Source organism: Pseudopipra pipra, chromosome Z, assembly GCF_036250125.1.
Source record: "Pseudopipra pipra isolate bDixPip1 chromosome Z, bDixPip1.hap1, whole genome shotgun sequence".
Taxonomy (NCBI): domain Eukaryota; kingdom Metazoa; phylum Chordata; class Aves; order Passeriformes; family Pipridae; genus Pseudopipra; species Pseudopipra pipra.
In genome coordinates, this window is record NC_087581.1 from 26024356 (window position 1) to 26051767 (window position 27412).

At 39.4% G+C, this 27412-nt stretch overlaps 1 protein-coding gene and 1 long non-coding RNA gene across 6 annotated transcripts in view; one reads left to right on the forward strand and one right to left on the reverse strand.

Annotated features, from left to right (window-relative positions):
• Positions 1–4824: 4824 nt before the first annotated feature.
• Positions 4825–7618, reverse strand: LOC135406896 (uncharacterized). Its single transcript, XR_010426563.1, has 3 exons — positions 7453–7618; positions 6499–7200; positions 4825–5020 (listed from the first exon to the last, which is right to left on the reverse strand). It is a non-coding gene; the product is annotated as an uncharacterized LOC135406896 (long non-coding RNA).
• A 1784-nt stretch (positions 7619–9402) lies between these two features.
• KDM4C (lysine demethylase 4C) overlaps positions 9403–27412 on the forward strand; it is a 256405-nt gene continuing 238395 nt past the window's right edge. For 3 of the 5 annotated variants that reach the window (XM_064641938.1, XM_064641940.1, XM_064641941.1), the window contains exons 1-3: positions 9404–9498; positions 15054–15125; positions 26735–26899. In XM_064641938.1, coding sequence (XP_064498008.1) covers positions 26756–26899 — 144 coding nt within the window. In that variant the 5' untranslated portion in view covers positions 9404–9498; positions 15054–15125; positions 26735–26755. Of the gene's footprint in view, positions 9499–12855; positions 13178–15053; positions 15126–26734; positions 26900–27412 lie in introns of those variants that run through there. The other 2 variants (XM_064641939.1, XM_064641937.1) reach the window with 2 other exon arrangements.

Consider the following 27412-nt stretch of genomic DNA (forward strand, 5'->3'; position numbering starts at 1 on the left):
CATTCCTCCTACATAGAAAGAAGAGAAGGATATAAAGTAGGTTCATGACAACACACAGAGTAGACTCTTTCACAGGTTCATGAACTGGAAACTACATATCTTGCCATTTGCTCTTACATTGCCAATTACTGTAGTGTGATGGCTACTGTAAATCTGATGAATGTTCAGTAGTGACACTCAGGAGAGCTGGTTGCCATGGCTGTCAAAACTGACCTGTGTTTCCACCTTGGAGTAGGGGAATGGAGTTCCCTCTGGAAATGCTGGGGGCAAGGTCCTGAAATAATTTGTTTAAGTCTTATGAGGTCTTATACAGTATACTCAATGTTATCAGTGCCTTGTCAGTGTCCCACCTGTTTGACTTCCTTTTTTTTTTCTTTCTGTTTTTTCCTCTGGCTTACCAAGGTCTTTTCATGAATGCTACTGCAAATAAGCAGCAATTTCACAGGGTACAGTAACTGTTACTATATAGGAGTGTTTACAGCAATTTGACAGGGAAACTAAGATTGTAGGATGTTAGGGAAGATGGGAAGGTCACAACAGCTCATATAATTTCTGTATAAATTCAAAGTGTATTCATGTGACATCTCTCTCAGCAAGAACACCAAAAAAAGAAGAAAAAAAATGCAGTTCCATCTACAGCTGAATACTGTCAGCAGTACTTTTTCTAAAGAATGTAGCAATCCCCAGAATGCCTTTTAAACTGGAAAGCAGAGAGGCACATCCTACAAGTACGACAGAACTTAGCTTCCTTTTACCTAGTTGTGGTTGTAAGGTGTGAGACTCTTTTCATTAATCGTATTTCCTAGCAATATCCCTGATATTGCCTAGGTAGTTTAGAAGAGAAATTACTGAAAAAGGTGCTTGATTTTTAAGCTTCTTAAAAAACTTTAAGAGACAAACAAATGAAAAGTTGTACTAACAGAAGGATGCAGATTACAACCAATGGACAATGAGAACCATGTTACCAAGCGATGGCTTGAACTGATCACTATTGAAAATGAGAGATGTCACATAGTCTTCTGTTCACACCAGCTGCCTTCGCTTTTGTGACATCTCTGTGCACTGAGAGGCTCCTTCTATGTACTGATTAATCTCCCAGTTTATCAAAAAGTTATATATATATTTTTAATCACTTGATTATTTAGATAAGTCTGCTCAGGTAGGGAGTCTAGCAAGCTTCAGAGCTGATGCAGGATAAGGGATAGAAGCAACTGTGTGTGGTTGTATGTTTGTGGGTGCGAATGGAAGAAACAGTCTCACCTCGGTAGGAGCAAGCTGTTTGGATTGATCTAACCAGTGCTGGGAGAAATACCCTGATTCAACAACACCCACTGCCCATCACATTTAGTAGCAAAAGATAGCAAAAGATGACACTGTACATTGTGAAAAAGCTCAGCTTCTGTATGGCTATGCCTTCGAAATACATCGAATCTCACCTTTCATTATCAAGCTATGTTTGGAAAACATACTGGGTGCAGCCAGTAATCTTACGGTTTTATTCTAATTGGTTTACTTCACCAGTGCTGCAATTAAGTAAGGTGAACAGTTTCCTCCTCATCTTCTTCCCCCCAGATTAATACTCTCCATACAGTTAATCTTGGGCCAAAAGAGTACTTCAGAACATTTACTGCAATACCATGTACCTACGTTTCCTACATCGGTCACCCCTATTAACATTGTTTGCCTCACTCCTTCTTTCCCTATTTTCTTTGTATTGTAATACCCACCAAGTACATTTGAGCATCTGTTTGGGGCATGTACTCTTCTGTACATTCTGTAGCTGTCTGATGTAGCTTTATTTCTCATATTCCGAAAGACTTTATCAATGTGTAAAACAGTGGGTAAATTTTTCCTTTTTGCTAATGTCTTCTGTATCAGTGGTGCCAATTAAGTGCACGGATATCTGTGGAAGAACAACTTGACTAAATCCCTTTGACTTTTGCTGTTATCAGCCGTTCTTTATTTCAGGCATAATGATTAAACAACAAAAAAGTGATTGCACAGAACACACCAGAAATCAAAATACGAGGATTAGCTGGCACCACAGCTCACAAAAGAATTAACTGACAATGTTCCATGACCCAAAGCATTTCACTATCTGTACTTTTGCAACACATGGAAGAGCACACTAAAGTGATAAAAGAGACACAAAAGAATAAAATCCATGTTAGCTGTTGCTGAGCTGGAAAATAATATTGCTTGTAGCAATAGGCTCTGAGATGAAGTGATGAATTTGGTTCTTTTAAAAATCAAAAGGTATGAGCACAGTAACACTAATTTGTCAGTGTGTGCTTTCAAAAACATGAATAGGAATTTAGAGCTAAGTTCTAAGGTAGAAATGCAAGAGAATTAAGCTGATGAAAGACTTTAATTTTTACCTTTCTTATCTTTCCTTGGATAACCTCTGGATTGGAGCCATCACTGATGTCATTCAAGTTGAAAACCTTGGACTGTTGCCTCTTAAAATGTCGTTATTATCCTGGACAGATGTTGGAAAGTCTCTTTATGTCTTAAAAAGGCAAAAAAAAAAAAAAAATCAAGGATTTGCTATTTGGAAATGTTATATGTTGATATATGTCAGGTCAACATCCAGCAGATTAATTCCACCACTGCACAGTGGGAGGAAAACCAAGAACCCCCCAAGCTCTGCCCCTCTTCTCTGTTTCCTGTTGTTACTGAAGTCTGTCCTACTAAATTGGCACATGAGGATTTCTGATCTCTAATGAGGACTGGACATTTACACAGGAATGAAGAGTAATGTGATTGAAAATAATACATGGAATGGGTATACAGAAATAGAATAAGAAAAACTAATGAACATGACAGAACAAAAAGACCAGAAAAAAGATCGTCAGGAGTGTTTATATACCTTTAAAAAAAAGTATTTACAATGTATCCTTCTACTGGATGTGTTTCCCTTTATAAATTTCAATCATATTTATCAGTCTGCAATTAGTATTTATTGCATCACTGATTTTAGTATTTTCCATTTACCAAAGTCACTTAGTGCATTTTTAATAGAGTCAAAAAGTACCAAGATAAGAATACTAATCTGCATGTCAGAAACTTTGCTGGTTTAATCCTTGTTTGATTCCAGTACAGCAAATGCTATTCCTCATTGTTTTACAGCCAGAACAAACAACATTAAAAAAAATTCAGCAACGTGTCAGGTGACTTAAGAATATTTTTTTACTTCCTCTGGTACTCTGATGTTGTAGCTTTTCATATACCACTATTAATGGATGTGTCTGAGCACAAGAAAGGCTGCATCAAATTAAATCATGTATGAGGCCAAAAACATACTAATCTTCAAGCGCTGCATTGTTGATATGTTCCAAGATCTTTAAGGGTTCTGAACTCATGTTGCTTCTCAAAACCATGACAGCATCAGTTATTTGAATTTCATAAAAATAAAATACATTAAAAAAATCCTTTGTAAGGAGTCTTAGACTTCTATAGTGAAAATAAAGCAATCAAATTGTGGACTATCAAATGAAAATCAAGTCAAAATTTATTTTGATGTTTAGTTACACTACAAAATTCTTATTACTCTCAAAATTATGAATTATTAAAACTTCAAATATACGAAGATTCATCCATTTCATGTTAATTCTGACTACTGACAAATCACAACTTACTTACTAAAGGATTCTACATATGTAAGCTGTAGTTAACTAAAAGTTTTACTGCATGTTTACTTATATTAGCTTTGAACTCCTTTGTTCTACAAAAACTACCTTTTATGTCTCCCTATAAGATACTACGTGAAAAGTGTGGCAACTCCTGGTTAGTACAATTTGCATTTAATTTCCAGTGTCTGAAGAGTTTAAACCCTTTGCAAATTCTAGAAAATAGTATTCTGAGGCAAAGCTTTGGGCTGTATACACTTGGTAATTTTCCTTTTTACTTGTTCTTTGACCTGAAGGTAGAGTTATTTGAAATACTTCCTGTATTATTACATAAAGGGGTTCTAAGGATGGTATCCTGCAGTCAGTATTTGCCCAGTTAATGTCTACTGTTTCCTCTCTGCTGCTCTGTTACCTTTCTTGGGCAGAGACACACTCTTCAAGACAACAGTGAAAAAACCTCTCTCATTCACCTGCTCAGTTAGAAAGGACAGAAAGGACAGAATACATTTCTGGATGAGGGCTTTACAAAGGGCTGTAGTTAATTTTTCTCAGTTCAGCCCCAAAATTGGACAAATGCAAAAAAAAAAATAAATAAAGGGGACAGTGATGGTTAAATGCCACTTGTTTGCAGGCTCATGTTTGTCAGAGTCTGGGTGGATTCAGAGGACAGTTTACAGAGATTTAATTTACGGTTTAAACACAAGCAGTTTGATTACTGACGTAGCCAATCCTCACTGTCTTGCTTTTGTTGCAGTCTAAGCAGATTAGTCTTTTTTTGTGTGTGGAAGAAAGACAACTTAACTGCTTCTGGACGAGACAAAAAGAAGATAAAGACTGCCACCTATTGCATTACGAAATAAAGCACAGTTTCTGCATACAGGAAGACAACATGCTGGCAACCCAGTGACTGAAAAAAAACCCGGAACTAACAGGGCAGAACTTTCTCCTCTATGAGCTGCTTAATGCTTTAAAGTACATTTCTTTTCCTCTGACTGTCCTGAGTTCAGCGTGGTAGCCGTCTCTATCAGTTTTCCAATAAAAAGGTTTTGGTTCCTGTAACATATAACTTTTTATCTAAGTGTGATGCATCTTGGCTCTATGCCTAATTTATAAATTGAAAGAGTTTTCTACATTCAGTGAGTATTGGCATCAACAAATCAAATTCATTGAAGGTATAAAATACCTGGGTGAGGTATTTAGTTACAAGACGTATTTGCATCCTTTTCAGAGTAGGTTTATGTACATGAATTCTTTTATTTATTTACAGGGGAGGCAAGAAAAAATTCTGTGTTCTTTGTCCTTGTCTAAATATTCATCTTTACCTTGTCATCATCCTGGAATTGTCTTTTACGCATATAAAACTATTGAAGCCCAGTAAAATCACATGGGTGCTGAAGAGAAAAATGGGCAGATATTGTGAAAATTTTGACTTAGAACACTATTAAATATAGGTCAGTCAACAAAGTGTATTGAAAGGAATACAACTTCATTTACACAGAGGGGAGACAAGGTGACCTGATTACATACTGTTAATTTTTCTTTCCTTTCACACTACAGTACAAACAAGACACTTGACCATCTGTTGAGTACTACTGGAAATCAGCCTACATTTTCCATAAAACTGACAGCAAGAACACAACAAAAGAAAAATCTAGTGTCACCAAATAATGAGCCTTTGACTGCTCAGCTGAACTGTCTGGGAGGCCAAACTTGGGCCTCAGAGACTTGATTCCTGAGTAGACTTGCAATGCACTGTTCCAGCCCTATTGCACTGCAGAGCCAATATGGCATAACCTCTCTATTTTACCCTGATATTTTTTGAGCAGAAAAAGCTATTGGCTGAAATTAACACTGTCTGCATAGGTAAGTTTTTTAATGAAAGTCATTCATATTAAATACCATAAGGTTTCCTCTATGTGTAATATAAAATGTCAAGAATAAATATACTAAAAACAAATAATCTGAATTCCCAACTTGAAAGTTCTATTTATGATTATCTAGTGTGGCCTTTGTAAGAGATGCATAGATATTCTGGGAATTTCTACATCAAGCCAGTAAGTTCTGAGACAAAGTACTCAAAGACTTTTGATCTGGATATAATGACACTATCAGAAGGACACTATCTACCAACTATATGCCTGGGTAAACTAACTCCCTATTTGTCCTGTTAGAGTTTTTACTGTTCATCATTCCCAGTTTAAATATGCTTAACTTCATGTCACAGAAATGTTTAACTGCTACAAAGTTCCATGAGTGAATGAATTCCCATAACACTAAAAGTTAGAAGCTTATATATTGCTACAAAATTTTTAAAACATGATGAAAAGATGTAAAAACTGACAAGTTAAAGAAAAAAAAGTTGTTTCTTCTGTTATATAAGATTGCCAAACTGCATAGTATTAATGAAACATATAGGCTACAGAAATTTTCAGTCAGTATTACATTCAAACAGCCAGCACTCATGCCCTGATTTATAGCTCAATGCAGTATAACAGAATTTGCAGCAACCTGCACAGCCTAGACAATTGTATCAGGAACAGGGCAAAATCTGTCTCACTGCCAACAGCTTCTCTGCCCTGGGCCATAAGTGCGCTTTTGCTTTTTTTCTGGTATTTGCTGCCATCTCATGTATTTTAAGAAGTACTGCAGTGGAATTCTAGAACTGAATGTTCTACACCTCAAAAGTATGCTACTGCAATGTTAAACAAATATGTTACTTAAAATTCTGGAAAGGTTTTTGTTATTGCTACATGATATGGAAGTAACCTATATTCAAAAACAAAATGAAATATTCTGCACCAATCTGGGTGAAATAACGTGTGAAATAACCAGTTTTCAGCTTCTCAGTGTATGAAAGACATTGACATACTTCCAGACTTCCAGGAGAAGGCCACAAAATTGTCAGGGGCTGGAGAATATCACCACTGAAGGAGCTAGGTTTGTTCAGCTTTAAGAGGAGGAGGCTTCAGGGTGACCTTATTGCTATTCACCATTAATTACCCAGTGGGAGGGCATAGAAAAGGTGCAGCTCAAGCAGCCCTTCTTTGCAAGCTGCTTCTCTTGAGAGCTTACAGTGCTGTGATGTTATCTCGCAGACAACTGCAATAACAAAGTCTCCAAGACATGGAAAAAGATTCACTATCTCTGGCAGACACAGGATTGAAACTTGGACCACACTATCCGACTCCTTGGAAAAACAGTGATAGGACAAGACAAACACATTAACCGCAATAGAGGAAATTCAGGGTATATTAAGGAAAAAAGGAAAAAAGTTTTCACCATGAGTGGTAAAACACTGAAACAGGGACCCAGAGGTGTCATGGAAGACAAACTCGCAACTTAAACAGATGTCAGCTCCTCAAATCAGGAATGCCTTGTGACTCTGGGAAAGGAGGAGAAAGAGAGAATATACACTATCACACAGCAGAAAGGCCATTTTTTGGTCAGAACGTTGTGCTGCCTGGATATTGCATCACCATAAAACACAAGTAAGGGAACTCACAGGTTACATCCTTTTCTCTTGGTGCTTGTGGTCACGTGACCAGGGTTTTTGTCAGTAGCCAACACTAACCTAAAGACATAGTCCAAAACATAAAAGGCTGGAATAAAGTGCAGAAAAGCTTACTTAAACCTCAGTAAGAAAAAGATTCTTCATGCCAGCTAGAACTTGTCAGCAAACTAACAGGTGCTCTGAGATGAACCCACTAAAGGTGATCAGTGAGTGCTGAAAGCACTGTGCCAGAGCAACTTAATAAAGCCAAAATGTTGATCTATTGAACATGCATAACTACATAACTACTCTGAAGAAGGCCAGTGTTCTTACTTCCATCTATCAATACAGAAATACTGAGCTACTGGCTTTGAAAAATGATGTCAAGGCATAATTTTCCATAGCTACAGCATGATGAGGATTAATGCTCTCAGGCTATTCATGTGCACCCTTAGTCCACTCCTTGGGACTGCTGAGCCAGCGGCACTGACACGTGTATGTTCTGGCAATACTGTAATACACTCCAGGCACTTAAGGGCCTCACAAAGACTTGTAACCTGAAAGAACAGATGAGGAGAGGTGCTGACTCAACACTTTCAAGAGTTACTGCTCTACTTTTTCTTATACAAGTACTTACCTTGAGTCTTAGAGATCACATCTGAAAACAATGCAAAATCATCAATCTTTTGTGCTTTGTATATGAATCATCAAGGAGAAGATAAACTGAATGAGAAACTACATTAATATGCACTGTTTTCTTGTAAGCATTAAACAAAAATTTTATTAACACGCTCCACCTGCCAAAGGCTTGAGCAAGAAGGCAAAAAACTCCCTCTGTTTCTCCTATTCATATTCAGTGAAATAAAATTTCTTTCCTTAGGCAGATGAAGATGACTCATTTTAGACACTGCTGGACATAGCAGTGCCATACAGAGATATTCAGAGATACAATTGCATGAGCATTCTTAACAAGTAGTACTGTTTTCAAGTGACAAAAAACCATGAATGTGTCTGAGCACAGCATAGTTATAGCATTAGACATGTTCCTTTAAAAAAAATCCAATAAAATTTTGGTATTTTCAGGTTTCTTTAATACTGAAAAAGGTTTTGGTGCTCAAAGATATACTGAAGTATAAAGATTTTTTTAACATAGTAGGTATTCTTGAAGAAGGACTGAAAAGGACTTGTTTTTCAGTTATCTTTTGGTCTCTTTTAACTATTTTCTTGAACGTAGCAACCAGAAGCCTAAATGAAAGATTAAGAGAGATTACTGATGAGAAGGAAAGTCAAAGCATATCACACAGTGATTAAGCCACAGACTGATTTATCAACAATCTGAACAGTCAAAATTATACTGTACTATGGCACTTCAGAACGTAAACACAAACACATTGAGCATTTTGGGCCTTTGTCACCAAAAGCAACATTAGTCTTGCAAACAAAATCACTTTCAAACAGCAGTACTGACTGATACGGGACACAGCGGTTCAAAGGAGATTAATTAGGATAACCAATTCGACCTTGCAGCATGCTCGAACAGATTCACCATTCCTATGGACCTGAAAGGTCCTGCCTGTTCAGCATTACTGAGGTTATAGTAGAAGGAACTTGGCATGAATTTGTTCACAGAAAGTGATCAGGCATTGGAACGGACTGCCCAGGGAAGTGGTGGAGTCACAGGCCCTGGAGGTGTTAAGGAAGGACGCGATGTGGCACTTAGTGCCTTGGTCTAGTTGACGCGGTGGTGTTCCGTCATAGGCTGGACTGGACGATTTCAGGTCGTTTCCAACCCAACTGATCCCGTGATTCTGTCACAGACCGACTTTGCTCGGAAGCTTCGGGCTTGTGTTTCCGCCTGCTCTGTTGCGGCAGGTGCGGCGGCGGGGGAAGCGCAGAGGTGGCTGTGCGGCGGGGGGAGCGCAGAGGTGGCTGTGCGGCGGGGGGAGCGCAGAGGTGGCTGTGCGGCGGGGGGAGCGCAGAGGTGGCTGTGCGGCGGGGGAAGCGCAGAGGTGGCTGTGCGGCGGGGGGAGCGCAGAGGTGGCTGTGCGGCGGGGGAAGCGCACAGGTGGCTGTGCGGCGGGCGGGCCCTCTGTGGCTCCGCCGTGCCGGCGCAGCCCGCGCTGGGGCGGGCGGGAGGCACGCGCCCCCCCTCGCCGTTCCGCCCGGAAGCACCCGCGGCGCCGCCCGCGTGCTCCCGGCACGTGACGCGGGCCGCTCCGCGGGTCACGTGCCGGGTCCCCCGCGCGCGCGCGCGTGCGCTCCGGCAGCTGTCATCGCGAGGCCGGGACAGCGCCGGCCCGGGCGGGGACACGCGCGCGCCGCGACCGGCCCGACCTGCGGCGGCGGCGGCTGCTGCCCGCTGGAGCCTCTCCGGGACAGGTGCGGGCCGGGCGTGCGGGAGCACTGCGGGAGCACTGCGGGGCTGCGGAGGCCGGGCCGGAGCGCGGGTTCCCCGGCGGGGCAGCGCCGACCGGGCCCGGGGCGGGGGCGCGGGCGCAGCGGCCCAGGTGCTCCCCGGGGGAACGCGGGACCTCCCGCAGCCGGGACGGAGAGTCCGCCGGGGGCTCCGGCCCCCAGCGATGGGTGGCGGCTGCGGCCGAGGGCGGGGAAGCGAAAGCGCAGGTGTGGGAACGGCAGATCTCGCGTTCCCGTCCGCGGCCGGCGGGACCGCCCCGGGGGTTCGAGCGGCTTCCCCGCGTGTGGGACGTGTGTGGACGGAGCGAAACACAGCGTTACTTCTCTCCGTGTCCTTCGGCGCTGTGCTGAAATTACTGTGGACTTTTCTCACAGTCTCTTTTTCGTACAGCTCGTTCGTTCCTGCACGTCGCTAGGACTTTGAAGCTGTGCGCTGAGTAAAACGCTCAGTTAAGCGCCGGTTCCAGGTGTGTGTCTGTCTGTGGTTATAGTGCTACACGCTTTCGCAGCTGGTTTTGGGATCAGGGCTCTATGCCACCTTAATAGTCTTCTCTTAATGAGCTTTCTCTCTTCTTTAGTGGATTTTAGCTGGCAATCTGAAATGTGAAGTGCATGCAAAAAATTATTCCTGATAGCTTAACTGTATTAGGAAAAATACTGGACGTCCACGTGTTTGTTAAAAAATAAACTAGCTCGGAGAGTAAACAGCATTTATTTTTTACGTTTTTAAACTACATTTTTGCAGATTTATGATTCCTGCACTATAGTTATCAGCTGTAGCGAGGGCTACTGGTGCCTACTAAATGAGCACATTTTAAGCTGAAGCGTTTTCCACAAGAACGAAACTTTCTAGCAGCGTAATACAGGCTATTTTTGTGACTCTACGATGGCGTTTATTTTTGTGTCCGTGGTATAACATTTGTCTTGGGCTTTATCGTTATTTTTCCTTGAACTGTGATAACTAACTGATTGCATAGCTACAGGTACCTTCCAAACACAAGAAAATGGAAAACACAAGCATGATTTCCTTTTCAGTAGTTGAAATGATAGTAAATTGAACCACTGCCCCTCATGCTTATCTTTCTCTCGGCTTCAGTTTGGAGTGGTGTTGGTGCTACTGATTGCTGGCAGCTGATGGTTTTCTATTAACTAAGTGCAGACACAGATGTGTATAAAAGCAATTGCCTTTCCAGGGACTGACCCAGGAAACAATAGGTATCATCCAAATACGTGGACATGAGCTGTTGGATTAGGATGTAGATGAGGGAAAAATCTTTAGTCAGTATTGGTTTTGAAAAGTCATTTGTTTTGGTCCCTTTTTTTTTTTTTGAATGGTAAATATGATGAAATGGGAAAAAATTAAAATCCTGTAAGTTTAAGTTCCTTAATTATTGATGAGTATTGCATGCAGAATTTTGTATCTCTTGACCTGATTTCTAAAAAATCAGTTAAATAGTTCTTCACTAAAATCTGAGTGCACTGTCACCAGTGATTCAAATCAGAAAATTATGTTGTCAACTTCTAATTATTAGAGTATTCCTAAGGTGTTAGTAGGAGACACAGTACTTAGTAAAAAATATGATTTTATATGCAACTTTTAAAAAAAATACTGAATTCAGTAGATGTAAGCCTTTTTGACTTTAAACAGCTCTAGATTGGTCTCATTCTTAGTTCTGCAGTTAATTCAGTTATTTACTAACTTTATTCTTAGGCTTCTTTTGCTAAGATATGTTTCATCAGCATGATGCTGAACAGAACGTGAATGGCATTTGTGGTGGTGTCAGTTTTGGTCAAATACGTTTTTTGAAGGTCGTATCTTTGTCTTACTATCCTCAGTGTAAATTAGAAAATCCCACCCTAATACTTAATTTTAGTCCACATGAAACTGTATTACTGTAATTCTGTTAATACAAGATATTTTCAAGTTCCCTAAATGATTGCAGGAATCATTCAAAAAGTGATGTCCTGAAATGTTAAGATTTTAGTAAAAAATCTCTATAGTCATTTGATAGCTTGATATTTTATATCTCAAAATGAACAAGCGATGTGTTGAGTTCTTTACTTGATTTTCTTTTAGGTTCACAGGCAGACCCATAGGATATTTTTTACTTGCAGTATTTTTTACTTGCAGGACAGCAGTTGTTGTGTAATCAAATCACGTAATGAAGGTGTCAATAAGAATTTGCTCATCCAAAGTCCAGAATGTGTTATAAACTCTTATTGTAGTTTTGATTTATGAAAACTTAGTATTTACTTCAGGTTTCTTGGATGCCAGCGTGTGTCATAAAAAATTCTTCTGTAGGCTTGCACTCCTCCAATCTGTTCAAAATGTGGATTGGCACATAGTGGTTGAGTTGTTGGCTTTGTCATATTGCTGAGTTATGCAAATACTCGTTTTTATCCTTAATTCTGTTTACATCTAACATTTGTGGGACGGTATACCCTGAAAACTGAGGACAATATGAATAAAAAAGGGTTCGAAAACTTGTCAAGATTCTAAATTCTCTGTGAAAACTGATTATTGAAAAAATTTCAGTGTCTAATCAGTTTCATTTTCTGATTTTCAGACATGGTAGGATAATTCAGATACAGATATTAAGGGAAAATTTTACAAACAAAATGCATTCCAGTTCCTTTGTGACATTTCTGCCTGTAAAAGGTGGATTTAGCTCATTAGACCTGTGATTTCCTGCTGGGTTTTGTCTGATAAAATTAAAAGGCCAGTTACTAGCCGGTAGCTTGTCTGTAAGAAGACCTAGACAAGTACTTCTATTCATGGTAGATGTTGTATGACAAAAATTACTGTGCTGAGACAGGTTTTGTTTAATTTTCACAGTTTATTTCTTTGATTAAAACAATGTGTAAGTTGCTAAAATGGTAAATGAACCTCTGGAGGTGGATAAATTGTTTATAATCATAAACTGTTTTGAAAAAAAAAAAGTAACTTTGATTTTAAATTAAAATAGGGGAAACGTGTAGGAGTCTGCTAACTGCGCTATTAATAAAGGCATAGAAATAAAGAAGTGCAAGAACCTCTCTAGGTTTTAGGAATCAAACTCTTCATGTTTGGTTGGATTCAATGATGTATTTGGAGTATTTGATTTGAATCAGTGATGGTAAATATTTCAAAACTGACCAGTAAAAATCTCTAAAATTTGGGAAATTATTAATTAATAATAAAAGAAAAGCTTTTTCTTAACTGATTTGTTGCCATCAAGGTTGTAGGTATGGCTTATATTTGAGTTGGTGAAACTTCTAAACTCACAATGTTCTTTTGTTGTCCCTGTGGAAATCTCCTTTGGATTTACTGAGATATACAAATCTTTGCAGAATTGTAGAATCATAGAATATCCTGATTTGGAGGGGACCCACAAGGATCATTGAGTCCAACTCCTGGCCCTGCACAGGGCACCCCAAGAATCACACCATGTGCCTGAGAGCGTTGTCTAAAAGCTCCTTGAACTCTGCAAGGCTTGGTGCTGTGGCCACTTCCCCGGGGAGCCTGTTCCAGTGCCCAGCCACCTCCCCTGATGCAGCTTCATGGCATTACCTTGGGTTGAAAAGGATATATATATTTTGATGTTAAGGAGTTGTGAAATCCAAGATAAAACAGTATCTTTTGGGAGGAGACCTGCAAAAGCAGGTAATTACATGCCATATATAGGGAGATTTTTTTGAGAAATGTGTATTGGCAGAAATGACAGACCTAGTTGAACTGTTTGAAAGTGCTTAATCAGGAAGCAATTCACATCCACCAGCTGCATTTTCTATCCCCATGAATATTACAGACTGTATTAGCAATGAATATTTTTCTGAACTTTTGGGTACTTGTAAATTAGCCTTTCGAAAACTGAGAGCTAGGCCAAACCACTGTCCGGACTCTGTGAGGGCTGCACCCAGATGTGATAATATTGTTACACCATTGTGTGAATTCATGGTTTACTTGCATCTTGAATAGTGCTTGCAGCTTTAATATCCATTTCCCATGACTAAAAATAATTTACTGGAACTGATAAAGATCCAGAAATAGGATACAATGATGATCAGAAATGTGGAATGGATTTTCTGTGGTGAGACTAGAAGTTTTCAGCTTGGAAGAGATTCACTGCATGAGACCATGGTAGAGATCTGTAAGTCATGTGTAGTCAGAAAGCAGTTTGATAACTGTTCCCAGTGTGCACATGAGGTATCAGATAAAACTAAAATGCGAAATACTCAAAATATACAGAGGAAGATACATCACGTAGCATATTGTTGATTGTAGAGTGCTATGTCGTGAGATGTTTTGGATACTAAGGGCCTGCAAAGGTTCAGAATTTTGGGGAAAAAATCATCAAACTCCACCAAATGCGAGTAATACCTGCTGTGCCTAAGGACTCCTTGATATATACGTTGCTGAAGAATTAGATGGTATTCTGGGAAAGTAAATTATAAGCTACTCCTACACTTACTATTTACTAGGTGTCTGCTGTTAGCAGCTGTGGAAACTTGATAGATCTGACTTGCTGTTGCTGAAGCCTGTGACAGGCTCCTTCCGACTAGGACTGTGGATTTCATACCTGCGATTGAATTAAAAAGAAACATGGGTGGGGCAGGTAGGCCTGCCCGATAAGGCCTAGAATCCGATCAGACAATGCGTACAATGCAAGGCATTATGCAACCCATCGTGCAGGCCATTATGCAGGCCATCATGCAAGTTCTACTGCTGGAGCCGGGGTGCTGTCTTGGTGTTGAATTATGCTAAAGCCAGCCAGGTTTACCAGGCTTCAGATACACATCCTGGTTTTTGAAGCCGGATTTGGCAGATAAGCTGATCGCTGGCCTGTAAATCTGTGACTACCAGTCCATCACTTTATAACTATAAAAGCCCAGTCCAACTTTCACTTGGCAGACTCTTCCACATACTTTCTTGAAGTGTGGAGCTTTTCCTGTGAAGCAGGGGTGCATCTTCATGGTTACTCCCCAGGGATTAAGAGAGATCTGCCAGCTATCTTGTATTGTGAATTATATCAATCTCTACTTAATGGTTGTTTCTTTTGCTAGCTTTGATACAGTTGCTTTAATATAATTGCCTTGTTACAGTGCCCTATACTCCTTTATGTTATATAATGCCCTTCTAGAAGGTTTTTAGCTTTACACTGTGTAATACATAATTTTGATTAAGATCTTTTGTCTGTTCGGTTGTCATAGTAAATAATTCATTTTATATAAATATATCCGTTTTGCCATTATTAAAAACCTATAGGACAAAATGATTTAACCAGACCTCTGTAATTCTTTAAATTGAAACTGTTGACACAGTCTGAGGCTAAGATAGGATTGATTAAGCTGCACCTAAACCCTTCTCTGAGAAGAAGTTTAGAAAGCAAGGGAGTCCTTTCTGTACCTCCTGACTGTACAGCAGGGCTTTTTTAATAACTTGTCTAAGCCTTCCACTCTCTCCTGTGACAATGGGTTGCAAATAAAAATAAGAAAAGTACTTTTTCTATCTCTTTTTTTCTTCTTGTCCTTTGTCCTAGATCAGTTATTTCAAGATGTTTTTCATGCTGTGAGCCTGGTGTGGGAGAAGAGTATCTATGGAATGAATTCAGGTAATTTTTCAGTTCAATATTTATGGGTTCAAATTAGGCCATTTTTATATTTTTGCAATATTTTTTCTGTAAGTCTAGTACCAAACACAAAAATGCAAACTAGAAATGAAGTTTGGAAACTACTCAGAGCTTTATAGTAAAACTGAGGTGGTTTCAGGAGCTTCAGAATATGGTTACCTACCCGGATTCCTGGTTTCTTAAGTTTTTATAGTCTATTATCATCGTCAGTGTTCCTAACATATTAAAACTTAATTGATTCTTCCTGGTAATGGTAGATGTCTGAGGAATGCATACCTAATTATGAGATTTGACCTCATCTCACAGATACAAAACCCTGTGTCCCATATATTTCTTTTATGAGTTAATACAGCCAAATAATCTAATTGACAGATTTGGAATTTCTGGTAGATAGGATCTCTTTCAAAGCCAGGTACATAAAATAGGCAGATATAATTTGCCTGCACATTTACTGTGATTAAAGGAATAATTCAAACATAACTGCGCAAAACCAAATTACATTGAGAATTAACTGTTTGCGTGCTTGGTAATAGTTGAACATGCAGACTGTGCTTTTATGTTTTCAATTACCTAAAAGTAATTCCTATAGCTAATAATGGGCCGTGCATTCATGTAGTGTCTTGCATCTTTGAATTAACTTTGTCAAACAATATGGGGAGTTGCATGGTACCTGCTTAGAGATTATGCTAAAAGCTTTAAAAATGATATAAGAAAATGCAGAAGTGAATCTGCCCTGGTGTGTTTACCTGTGTTGTAGATAAAATTGCTACTTAGACTATTGTAGATTAAGACATGGTTTCCTACTAGTTTCCTTTCCAGCTCTTGCAGAGATGGTAGTACAAACATCTTTATTTTGCAAAACAGGGTATGCAAACAGGAGGTTACAGGAGCTAATTATAATTTTCCTCAGATTTTGTCAATAAAGTGTTTTTATTGAATGATTCCTAAAAAATGGCAGCTAGGACTTCATAATGTGAATGCTTATCTTGTATTTTTTTAGTTTGAAAACTTTTGTATCTGACAACTGCTTTCAGATATATTACTTCGTGTTTTTCAGATCAGCCTCAAGAAAAATGTTGTGGCTTTTTATGCATGCCCTTCTGTGGACAAAGTTATTTTCTTGTTATTAGCTGTTTAAAAAAAATTCTCAGAGTTAATTCTTCCTCAAATGCTTGTTGTCCCATAGTTAGCGTGGTTGAAAATTTGCAACAAAAGAAAAAGGGAAGAATGTGTGTTTTCGCTAATTTATCTGTGGGAAGCGATGACCTTCAGAGATTTGATCTCTTCCTTCTTTTTCTTTTTTACTGGAGCTTGCTTTGTGTGATTTGTTTAATTTGGATTGCTGAGTAAAGGTTGTGGATGTTGATATTTTATGTATTAGAACACACTGAAATAATAAATAATCTTATCTTTCAAAATATGAGCACATGACGCAGGTATGACACGAGTGGTCTGTAGTTACTTAGCACTTTGCCATGTTAGCTAATAATTTTGTGTATAGTGCAGTAGACAGAGCTGGCTGTGCTTTTCTGCCTTTCTTGTTCAGCAATGCTTTCAGTAGAGGGGCCAAAGTGGGCAGTCAAGAGATGCCTCCCACAAAGCATCTTTGGAAGAAATAATTTGTCAATATTTTGTCTTGTGTCTTAAAGTCAGAAAGTTGTGGTTACCTGCTGCTGATGAGTGGATCTCAAAGTACTGGATTGTTCATCTTACACTAGAAGGAAAAAGAGAAACAATACTGTAATAATGAAAGTTGGTTTCATGTAGCGAAGGCTGCAGGTTTTTGCACATTTTAACCAACTGCAAATTAACACATGCTGTTTTTCTAGTGTGTTTCATTCTGGTTTAGTATTTTCTAGTTTTGTGAATTGGCGTTATGCTTGTAATTTGATTAAACACAATTGCTAGTTTAGATTTCTGTGATAGTTATCAAATAAATGGAACTTGGAAGATGTTTTCCAATTCTGGGAATAATGTATTCTGTGTTCTTCCAAGGGCGTGGAGAATTGTGCATCAAAGAACAGTGTTTAACAGATAACTCTTCCACCAATACATTTTATTTAGTATTTTGACACCTTTAACAGTATGGCAAATTGTAGGGATTACAATGTTTTGGCAGGGGAGGCTTGAAATTGTAGCTGCCTGGTACTAATTTGGATAGTTAAGCTTCAGTTGACTGTGGTATGGTATAGAAGTTCTTCTCTTTTCTTAGGATACAGAAGAAGCAGTTCTGTAGATTCTGCACTTAGCAAACAATCATGCAGAATACAATGTGTGATCGAGCATGTAATATGGTACAGTTCTGTTGTTCAGTATCAGATCTGTTATGTTTATACAGGCTATGCTGTTCAAATATCACAGGAGTTATTTAAAAAGCACTTTTCCCTGTCATCGTAAGTGGTGAAATGTGTTTGCATCTTGGATTATGTAAAGAATTGTAGCATTAATTAGCTTTCGTCTTGATGTATGTGAGCTTTTCTAGTGTTGAACTCTGGTGTTTTGGTTTACATTCAGTAGGTTTCTTGGGCCATTTACTGGCATAGATGTGAATGGCTGAACTTTGCTGACCTCACGTTTTCACTGCTGTAGTATTAAGACAAATATAGCATTATTATACTCCTGGCTGATGATTTGAGAGTTTGAACAAGGCCTTACAAAGGCTATAAACTCTTTAAAAGGAGGATCAGGTTCTTTAACCGAGCTACTGGCTTTTTAGCTGGCATCTTTGACAAACTACATGCTTGTATTTTATCTAAATTTTGAGTTCTTTAATCAGATATCTTTCAAGGCATAGGCAAACTACTTGATCACCAAGAAATTGAAGCTTTATGGACAGGCTTTGCAGTTTATTGGATCAGGTTCATAGCTTGGGCTTGTTTGGCTAGAGCTTTCCCATGATTAGCTAAAAAAGTTTCTTCCAGTGTTAGCAAAGTACTAATGCATGCTAATTTGAGTGGAGTATATAATTTATTTACATTGCCCTCTGCTTTTCTAGATAGTAATGGGCATTTTTTCCAAGTGCAGTACTGTCTTGCAAGGGGATAGAAAATGGCTGATTACAATGCTGGTATTAGGGATTTAAAATAACTGTGAAGTTTCCCTGTGTATGTATTACTTGTCTTTCTATTTCATAATGTGCAGCCTAAATGGGCATATTACCCATTTATTTTTATAACTAGGTATTTACTAATGTCTTGCACATTTTCATTGTGTAGTAGTAAACAAAAACTCTGAAAGTTTTATTTCTCAAGTTGTACAGCTTTGTAATATCAGAAAATAAGTAGTTATGCATACACCTCAGTGTAATAGTTGAGTCAGTGATAGTGTGATTGCAGTGTGGATTTTACATTAAAACGGCCTCTTAGCAGTTATGCTCTTGTCTGCAAAAGGACCTCTGAAAGCCTCTTAACTCTTAAACTCAACTGTACATTATGCTCTCTTGTCTTAGTGATTTGGCTAGGGTATAACTGAATTTTTGCATGTGAGAAAAAGAACAAAAGTAGGCATTGTTTGGAGAAAGTATATAGGATTCTTGAATTCCAAAAAGTCCCTGAGAGAATTACTATTGTGTTAGAAGTTAAGAGAATTTAATTGTAAGGCCAACATTTTCTGGATGGTTTGTTTTTTGTGGTAAATTTAAAACCTGTAACTCAGTACTGATGCTTTCTGTTTCAGATTGGCATTTGTAATGAACAAATGCAATAATTGAATGTGAAATGAATTTAAGAAGTTCCCACTGATAGATCGTAGTTGTAAGGGTGTTAAATTACTAAGAAATCTTAAAATGAGTAGCAGCATCTAATAAATGGACTTCTAGCATAACAATTACTGCATAGCCTTTATGGTCTTTCTGCCTCTTACACTAAGGATGCTATATAGTAGAAACTGTTCAAGGCATGTTCGTACAAAGACTGTGCTTATCAAAGAGCAATTTTACGCAGTAAGTTAATGAAAAGGCACTTTTTACTGTGGAAGAAGAGTAATAGAGGAGCACGGACTGGACAGTTTATTTGCACCAAAAGAAGCTGACTGGTCTGTGTGGTCATTGCTTAGGGGCCTAAGATGCATGGAAGCAGGTAGATAAAAGATCCTGTGAAATACAGGATTTGTATTTTTCATACTGCAGTGAAGCTGGGCAAAAATTCTGCCTTTCCAATGCTGTACCTGTGTTCATGATGAGTTGAAAGTTATTCTGCTTGTGATAGATTGAACTTCATCACCATACAATTCAGTTATATGCTTGCGTCTTGTCTTAATTCCAAAGAAGCAGAGGAATAATTTTGTTAGTATATTTGCAAACAGGATTTTAGAAATCTAGTGTCCAGAGAAGAATGCTGATGTGTGATTGTGGAAGCTAACATGAGTAAATCACTGGTTATTAATTTGATTAACAATCTTTAACTTAATTTCTTCATTATGGCTAGGTGCTAGAATATATTCATTTTGTTTGGTACCTTCCTGTTTTTAAAGCAACTCAGCTATTAAAACTGGTATATTTTGGTGAGATGTTTTAGTTAAGAGGAATGTTTATCATACCAATTCATGTCATAATAGGCTTGTTGTGGCTGGTGCTTGAAATCAGACACTGGTCAAAATCATCTTGCAGCTTTTCTGGTAGCTGAACTACTTGGATATGTCTTTTTCTTGTCTTACTGCTTTGCAGAAGGAATGTAGGAAGTCAGATTATTTCAGACTTACACTGCTTCAACTTAGACAAATTTAATTCCAAAGGAGATAGAGCATCAGGTTTGTTGGAACACATCCAGGCACTGTTGTTTCTTACGTTCTGCACCTATAGGCAAAACTAGGGCAAGGTTGATATTAGGTTTCCTTTTGACACTGGCTTTCTATATGGATGATTTAATTTAATAAGTTTACATAGCAACTGATTAACTTAATTGGTAAATTAATATATGGAAATACTTTTGGAAATGGGCATCATCTGTGATGTAGTGGAAGGTGATATAGGTCGTGTCTGTCACTGTGTGCTTGTATGAGTTGTCAGAATTAATATTAATTTGTGACTAACTTTTTGTGTTTAGCTGTGCAGCTGCAGTATTTAACTTACAGCAGTAGGCAGGAATAGTTTAGAATCAGAGAACTGTGGAGATTGGAAGGGATGTCTGAAGATCATCCTGTCCAATCTCCCTGCACAAAGCAGACTCAGCTGCAATGGATTGTTCAGAAAGTGTTGAACTGGCTTTCTGTTTTAGGAATGGTGCTCCCAATTCAGTGTTCCCACCGAGACTCTCTGAACCACATGCCTCTCTCTCGCTCCCTTTTCCCCTCCCCCTTCCCACTGCTGCGGGAAGGAGTTGAGAATTGGAGGCATAAAAGTGAAGATCACGGGTTGAGATAAGAATAATTTTTTGGAAACGGAAATGAGATAAGAAACCAAACAGTAAGGCAACAATATTACTAACAAAAGTGTACAGAAAGAGAAAATTATTCACATGCAAAAAATACTCACTGTAATGCTCACAATAAACAAATACCGATGGGCTTCCCCCACCACTGGTTTTCTCACCGGAGGGAACCCTTCTCCCTGGAAGAGAGTCCCTTTCCTCTGCCCCTGGCCATGACTTGAGGTGGTATTGAATACCATCTGGGTCCTGGCCATGCTGCCTCCCAGCTACTGCAAAAAAATTAACTCCATCCTGGCCGGAACCAGGACAACTGGCTTTTGAATATCTCCAAGGAGGGACACTCCACAGCCTCTCTGGGCGACCTCATCCAGTGTATGACCACCCTCACAGTGAGAAACTGTTTTCTGATATTCAGATGAAATTTCCTCTGTTTCAGTTTGTGCCAGTTGCCATTTGTCTTGTGTCCTGATTTTGTCTGGGAGAGAGTTAATTTTTTCTTAGCTGGTACAGTGCTGTGTTTTGGATTCAGTGTGAAAATAATGCTGATAAACACACTGATGTTTTGGTTGTTGCCAAGCAGTGCTTACCTTAAGTCAAGGATTTTTCAGTGTCTCATGCTTTTACAGTGAGGAGCTGAATGAAAACCTGGGAGAGAGCTTACCAGGACAGCTGATCTGAACTGCCAAAGGGATATTCCATAGCATGAAATATCATGCCAGTATATAAACTGGGAGAGTTACTCTGAAGAGTGGCTGACTGTGGTTTGGGCAGGGGTTTGGCATCAATCAGCAGATGGTGAGCAACTGTATTGTGCATCACTTGTTTTTCTTGGGCTTTCTCTGTGTCTCTCTGTGATGATAATAAAAGTAAATTTTGCTTTGTTTCAATTAAGCTGTTCTGATCTCAACCCATAAGTTTTACTTTGTTCCCTGATTCTCCTCCTAGGTAAGTGAATGATGGTACTTAGTTGCAGATTGGGGTTAAACCATGACATCCATTGTTGGGCAGGAAGGATTGAGATAACCAGAGATCTGACCAGAGCATGTTGAAACAAAGGTGTTATAAGCAATTAATTGTAATTAATAGTTGCTGGTTACAATGTTGATTTATTTGCTATGAGAGCTGTTGTGCTTGTTTTCAGAGGTGTGTTGTGTAATTACTTGCAGTATGTGTTCCCTGTGGTGCTGTTTGTCCTGCAGGGGCCTTAGCTAAGATTATAATTTGGGTGTACTCTGTAGTATTGGCTTATGATGTGAATGTTGTGGGTTGGGAAACTAATCTGGTATTTGTATTCAGTATTGCAGTCACCTCTGTACTTTGGGAGTCATCTACTGGGCATGATGAATAATCATGCCTTTGGCCTTTTCTCCAATTTACGGGGGAGATATCTTCCTACATTTTTTTTTCCTTCTTTCCTTCCTTCTCGTAAAGGCTTCTTACAGTAGCATTTAAGAATTTTAAGGATTTTGGAATATCTTTTGAGTACCCTTGAAACCAACCTGGTCCTTTTGCTAGGAGCCAGCATGTTACTGCATATGGTTCAAGTCTTGTTTAAGGTTACACATGTTTAAGAATATCAACCAGTAATCTGCCCCAAGGCTGGATGGTTATGAGTGACAGGGTGGGATGGTGTGGGCAAGTGCCTAGGACAGTGGGGCACCTCCAGTGTTTAGGAGCTTCGCCTCTGAATAAGTGCAAAATCCAGAAAAAAAATAGTAAAATATTTGGAAGAGATGAGCTATCAACCTAGAAGTTTCAGAGAGACCCAGATGTGCTGGGGCCTGGCCCAGGCTGACCGAGCCCTGTTCACCAGTGCTCAGTTCTGGTGGTAGGGAGGGGGAAGGTCTCCAGGTCTGACAACAGAGCAGCAGTTTCGCAGATGCTCCAGCCCTGGTGATAGGCCAAGATGTGCTGGTGTCAGTTGCCCATGTACAGAAAAATAAATGCGTGTGAAAGTCACCTTGTAAAACAGCTTTAGTAAAGGAGGACAAGGTGTGCAAAGAGGGTGAAGCACCAGGAACATTGTGGCAGCCATTACCAGGGCTATCACAGGAACGGGAGGAAGAGACAAAAGAGGTAACTGTCCTGTCCTTCAGTGAGCTGCAGGAGATATGAAACGATTTCAGCTGTTGTGCCACCTGGCTGCTCCGATGCTGGAAAAATGGGGCTAGCAGTTTGGAATTAAAAGGTAAGAAAACCAAGCAGCTGGGAAACCTGTTGTCTTCTGATCCACAGTTAATTTAGTTTCCAGTGGGTTAAAACGTGACATCTTGTCACTCGGCACCACTGAAGAAAACCTGCTTTCCTCTTTTGCAGTCATCCACTGGTGAGACCACCTCTGGAGTGCTCCATCCACATCTGCAGTCCTCAGCACAGGGAGGACATTGACCTTTTGGAGCAAGTCCGGAGGAGGACCATGAAGATGATTAGAGGGATGGAACTCCTCTCCTGTTAGGAAAGACTAGAAGAATTGCGATTGTTCAGCCTAGAGAAGAAAAGGCTCTGTGATGACCTTTTTGTGGCCCTTCAGTACCTGGAAGGGGCTACAGGAAAGCTGGAGAGAGACTTTTTACAAGGGCGTGTAGTGATAGGAAAAGACGGAACGACTGAAAGGATGTAATTTTAGATTGGATATTAGGAAGAAACTTATCTACTGAGGCTGGTGAGGCACTGGAACAGGGTGTCTAGAGAGGTTGTGGACTCCCCATCCCTTTAAGTTTCCAAGGCCAAGTTGGATAGGGCTCTGAGCAACTTGATCTAGTGGGTGGCATCCCTGCCCCTGGCAGGGAGGTTAAAACTAAATGACCTTTAAGGTTCCTTCCAACCCAAGACATTCTGTGGTTCTGTGATTCTGTGGTCTGATTAGGTGTTTATACACATAGATAAGAGCCTTCTCTTCTCTAGGCTGAATCATCCTAGCTCTCTGAGCTTGCCTTCATGAGGGAGATGCTCCAGTCCGTTTGTCATAGTCATGGTGCTTTTTGTTGCATGCTTGCTAGCTCCATATCGTGCTTGTATTGGGAAGCCCAAAACTAGGCACAACACTCTGGGCATGCCCTCACCAGTGCTGAATAAAAGGGAAGGATCACCTTAATTTATCTGCTATGAGCCTCCTTCCCGGTGCAGCCCAGGACACAGTTAACCACATCTGCTTCATGGGAATGTTGCTGGCTTGTGTTTGATTTGGTGTCCAAAACTCCCAAAGGCCTTTTCAGCAAAGCTGCTTTCCAGCCTTTAGCCCCCATTATGTACCCCGTATGCCTGGGATTGTTCCTCTCCAAGTGCAGGACTGCACTTCCCCTTTTTGAGCTTCACAAGGTTCCTGCCAGCCCATTTTCTCCAGCCTGTCAGGGTCCCTCTGGATGGCAGCATGACCCACTGGCCTATCAGCCAATCTTCTAGTGTAGTATTGTTTACAAGTACCACATTGAATTAAGCAGAAATAGTTGCTCTGATAAGGCTTAGACATGTCTGAGAGATGTTGTGAGTGTGATGAGACAACAATTCAGTTACTGGTTAACTGAAAATAATTCCAGCTGTTATTGTTTGTAGCATACTCTCTCTCCCCATTAAAGTTAGTGCATTTAGAATCCTTAGCTTGGTTTGGGAATGCTAGATTTGGTACTAGGCAGTTAAGTCCTTTCTGTTCATTAAAGCAAAGAATATTAGTGACGTAGAAGACAAACTCATAAGCGGATGCTCAAGTAATTTGCTTTATAAGAAAAACCAAATCAAGCAACAATAGAATAACTCTTCTATACCCCCCTCCTCCCCTCTCCTTCATTTCCCCTTCTCCCTCCTCTTCCCCTGCAAAGTGCCCCAGAACCTCACTGACACTATTGCAGAATACAGAAAGAATTAAAGGAAGGATTTTTACCTATGTGCTATGATGAAATAACTACTGAGTGCTGGCTGTCTTGTTTACAGTCAGTGGAATGGATTGAAAGATGTAAAATGGTGAATAATGGAGGACTGCTAATTTTTTTCGCAGTGAAGAAATACCAAAGGGTTTGGTTGTTAGAGGGAGGTGTGTGTGTATTTCAGTGATGTATATACTTATTTAATATATTTAAGGTGAAAGCCTAAAAGGTGATTTTGTAAAGGGAAGGCACATATCCTGTTTGATTACATTTCCAGTGTCACTTTACTGTGAGTGAACCATTACAAATAGTAAACACTCTCTATTGCACTTTGCAGCGAAGGAAAACATAGCTTCACCTTTGGTCATAAATCCAAGTTTCATTTTCCTGGGACTGGTCATATCAGAAAGATTATATGTGGAACTTCAATAGATGGGAATAAATAAAGGATGTATTGTATACAAGCTAGCTGTTTACTACTGAGGGAAGTTATCTCACACATGTCAAGGTATATTTGTCTGTATGGACTTGGTAATTTAAATGCAAAAGTACCCTCAAATTAAAGTGGTACTGATTTTTGGAATGGGAAAGTGTCATGATTTAACCCCAGATTGCAAAGGAGTCACTTCCCACCCCACCTCCAGTGGGGAGAATTGGAAAAACAAAGTAAAATTTGTGGATTGAGATAAGAACAGTTTAATAATTGAAACAAAATAAAATATACTGCTATCAATTACAATGAAAAGGAGAGAGAGAGGGACAAGCGATGCTCACAGTTGCCCGCCATCCGCTGAGTGATGCTCAGCCCGTTCCCAGGCAGCTCTTGGCCCGTCATGGCCAAATCCCTAGTTTATATACTGGGCATGGTGTTCTATGGCATGGAGTAACCCAGTTGGAATGTGGTGTCCCAACCATGCTCCTTCCCTGTGTCTTCTCTACCTGCTCACTCTCATGGCATGGGAAGCCTTGATTCAGAGTAAGCAGTGCTTAGCAACAACCGAAACATCATGTTATCAACTCTATTCTCATACTGAATGCAAAACCACAGCACTGTGCCAGCTGTCAGAAAGAAGATTAACTCTATCTCAGCCAAAAGCTGGACACACAGTTGCAGCAGTCTAGTTAATTTAAATTCAAACAGGAATGGAATATAGTGTAGGGAGGGGAATAGGATGTTGCTGAAGATGGGAATGTGGGTAAAGAAATGCAATTAATTGCTAAGAATGGAAAGTGATATGCTGGGTGAGTTTGGGACGCAAAATGAGAGGAAAAATAAAGATCCAAAAAGCAGACTAAATTTTGAAATACTCATAGGACCATGAAGCGTGGAAAGACGTAAAGGCATCTTATCTTGCACATACAGCTTTCTTGTGCAGTGATTCATACAAAGCTAGAAGAGACATGAAGCTAATGAAATCAGCGACTAATACAGTGACGTACAAGCAAAGTGTATGGTTACAGTGTGTGGCATAAAAAAAGATAGTTGCATGCATTTTGCAGATGTAGAAAATGAGGGAATGAATTATATGCTCACAAAAGCGAAACCAGTAAAAAGCTAGTCACAGCTGAGTTATTTGTATTCTGGGATGAGCTTTTTTGTAAGATTAATGAAGAATTTGGTGAACAATAGATCACACATGGTGATATATACCTGGAAATTGCAACACCTTCTGAAGGTAATGTATGTCTGTCAGTTGCCTAAAGATCAGTCCTTTCATGAGTACTATATCTTGGTATGAAATAGAAATATGACTTTTTTTAGTCATCCTCAGTGTAGAAATGGAAATAAGAGGAAATGCTGATTTTATGTTTATCACTTGCGGACTGTTTTCTGCTGCAGAGCTTTCAGAGAATGAGGAGTACTGTATAGTCTTCTTGTTAAAGTGCTAATGTGAGACCTAGGAAATAAAGTGCTTTTTCTCTGTATTTGCAGTGTGAGTGGGAAAGTGCGTAATTGCTGTTTACCATTTACTAAATGATAATAGTGATATTTTATCAAACATGTGGTTTTGTTACTCTAGATTGTACCTGTGTAATGTAACTCTCTAGATAGGGAGCATCCAGATGGATCTACACAGAAGATGCCAGGTTAACTTGAGAAAACATGCTGTATAAATGGAGGTATGGACTGAACTGTGTACATATCACTTACAACAAAGTTTGTGCTGGGTAAAAGCTGAGTATTCTTAAAAGAGTAAAGTGAAAAAATAAACATTTGTTTTGTGCCTTTTATACTAGCTTGGGCAGATGATTTTAGAAACTTTTTTTCATGTCTGAAACCAAGTATGTTGAATCTCAGAATTTGTTTTACAGATTATACTCTACAGTGTATGTAATTTTTTTCTTTTTTTTTCTTTGTTTAGAGCTGGATTGAAAGTGAATCAGAATGGCTGCTGTCATCTCAGATAGTCCTCCGAACCCAAGCTGCAAAATCATGACTTTTAGGCCTTCAATGGATGAATTCAGGGAATTCAACAAATACTTAGCGTACATGGAATCACAGGGTGCTCATAGGGCTGGAGTTGCAAAGGTAAACATCCGTAACATAGAAGGAAGATTGTTCCTAATACCTGTTCTCCTAGTATTTGTATTTTGCTGATTACAATTCGTGACCTTTTTAGTTTTTAACATTCTAAATGATTTTCAGTGAATAGGTGCTGATTTGTTACTGTTTTAAGAAAGAGCCTTTCGGTATCTCTGATGTTTTGTGCAGACTAATGATGATGATGTATACTGTTTTCTAACTGCTAATTGTTTACAAGTTTACAGTAGCAAAATAGGATCTCATTTTGTGTAGATTTAAACTAGTTTTTGTCAAATCGGAACTAAACAGGTAGTTGACAGTGTAAATTAAAGTAATCTTGAACAGGTGTTGAACTTGATCTTTTAGGGTTGTGTAAAGCTTTACTGGAGCAAATAATCCCAGTACAGTCAATAGTGACGTATGTGAGGCACTGTTTAAATGGAAATAGTTTTCTTTTTAAGGGTGATCATGTTATCTCTTTATTAATGAGCATTGGAGGGACACTATCTGCGATTGTAT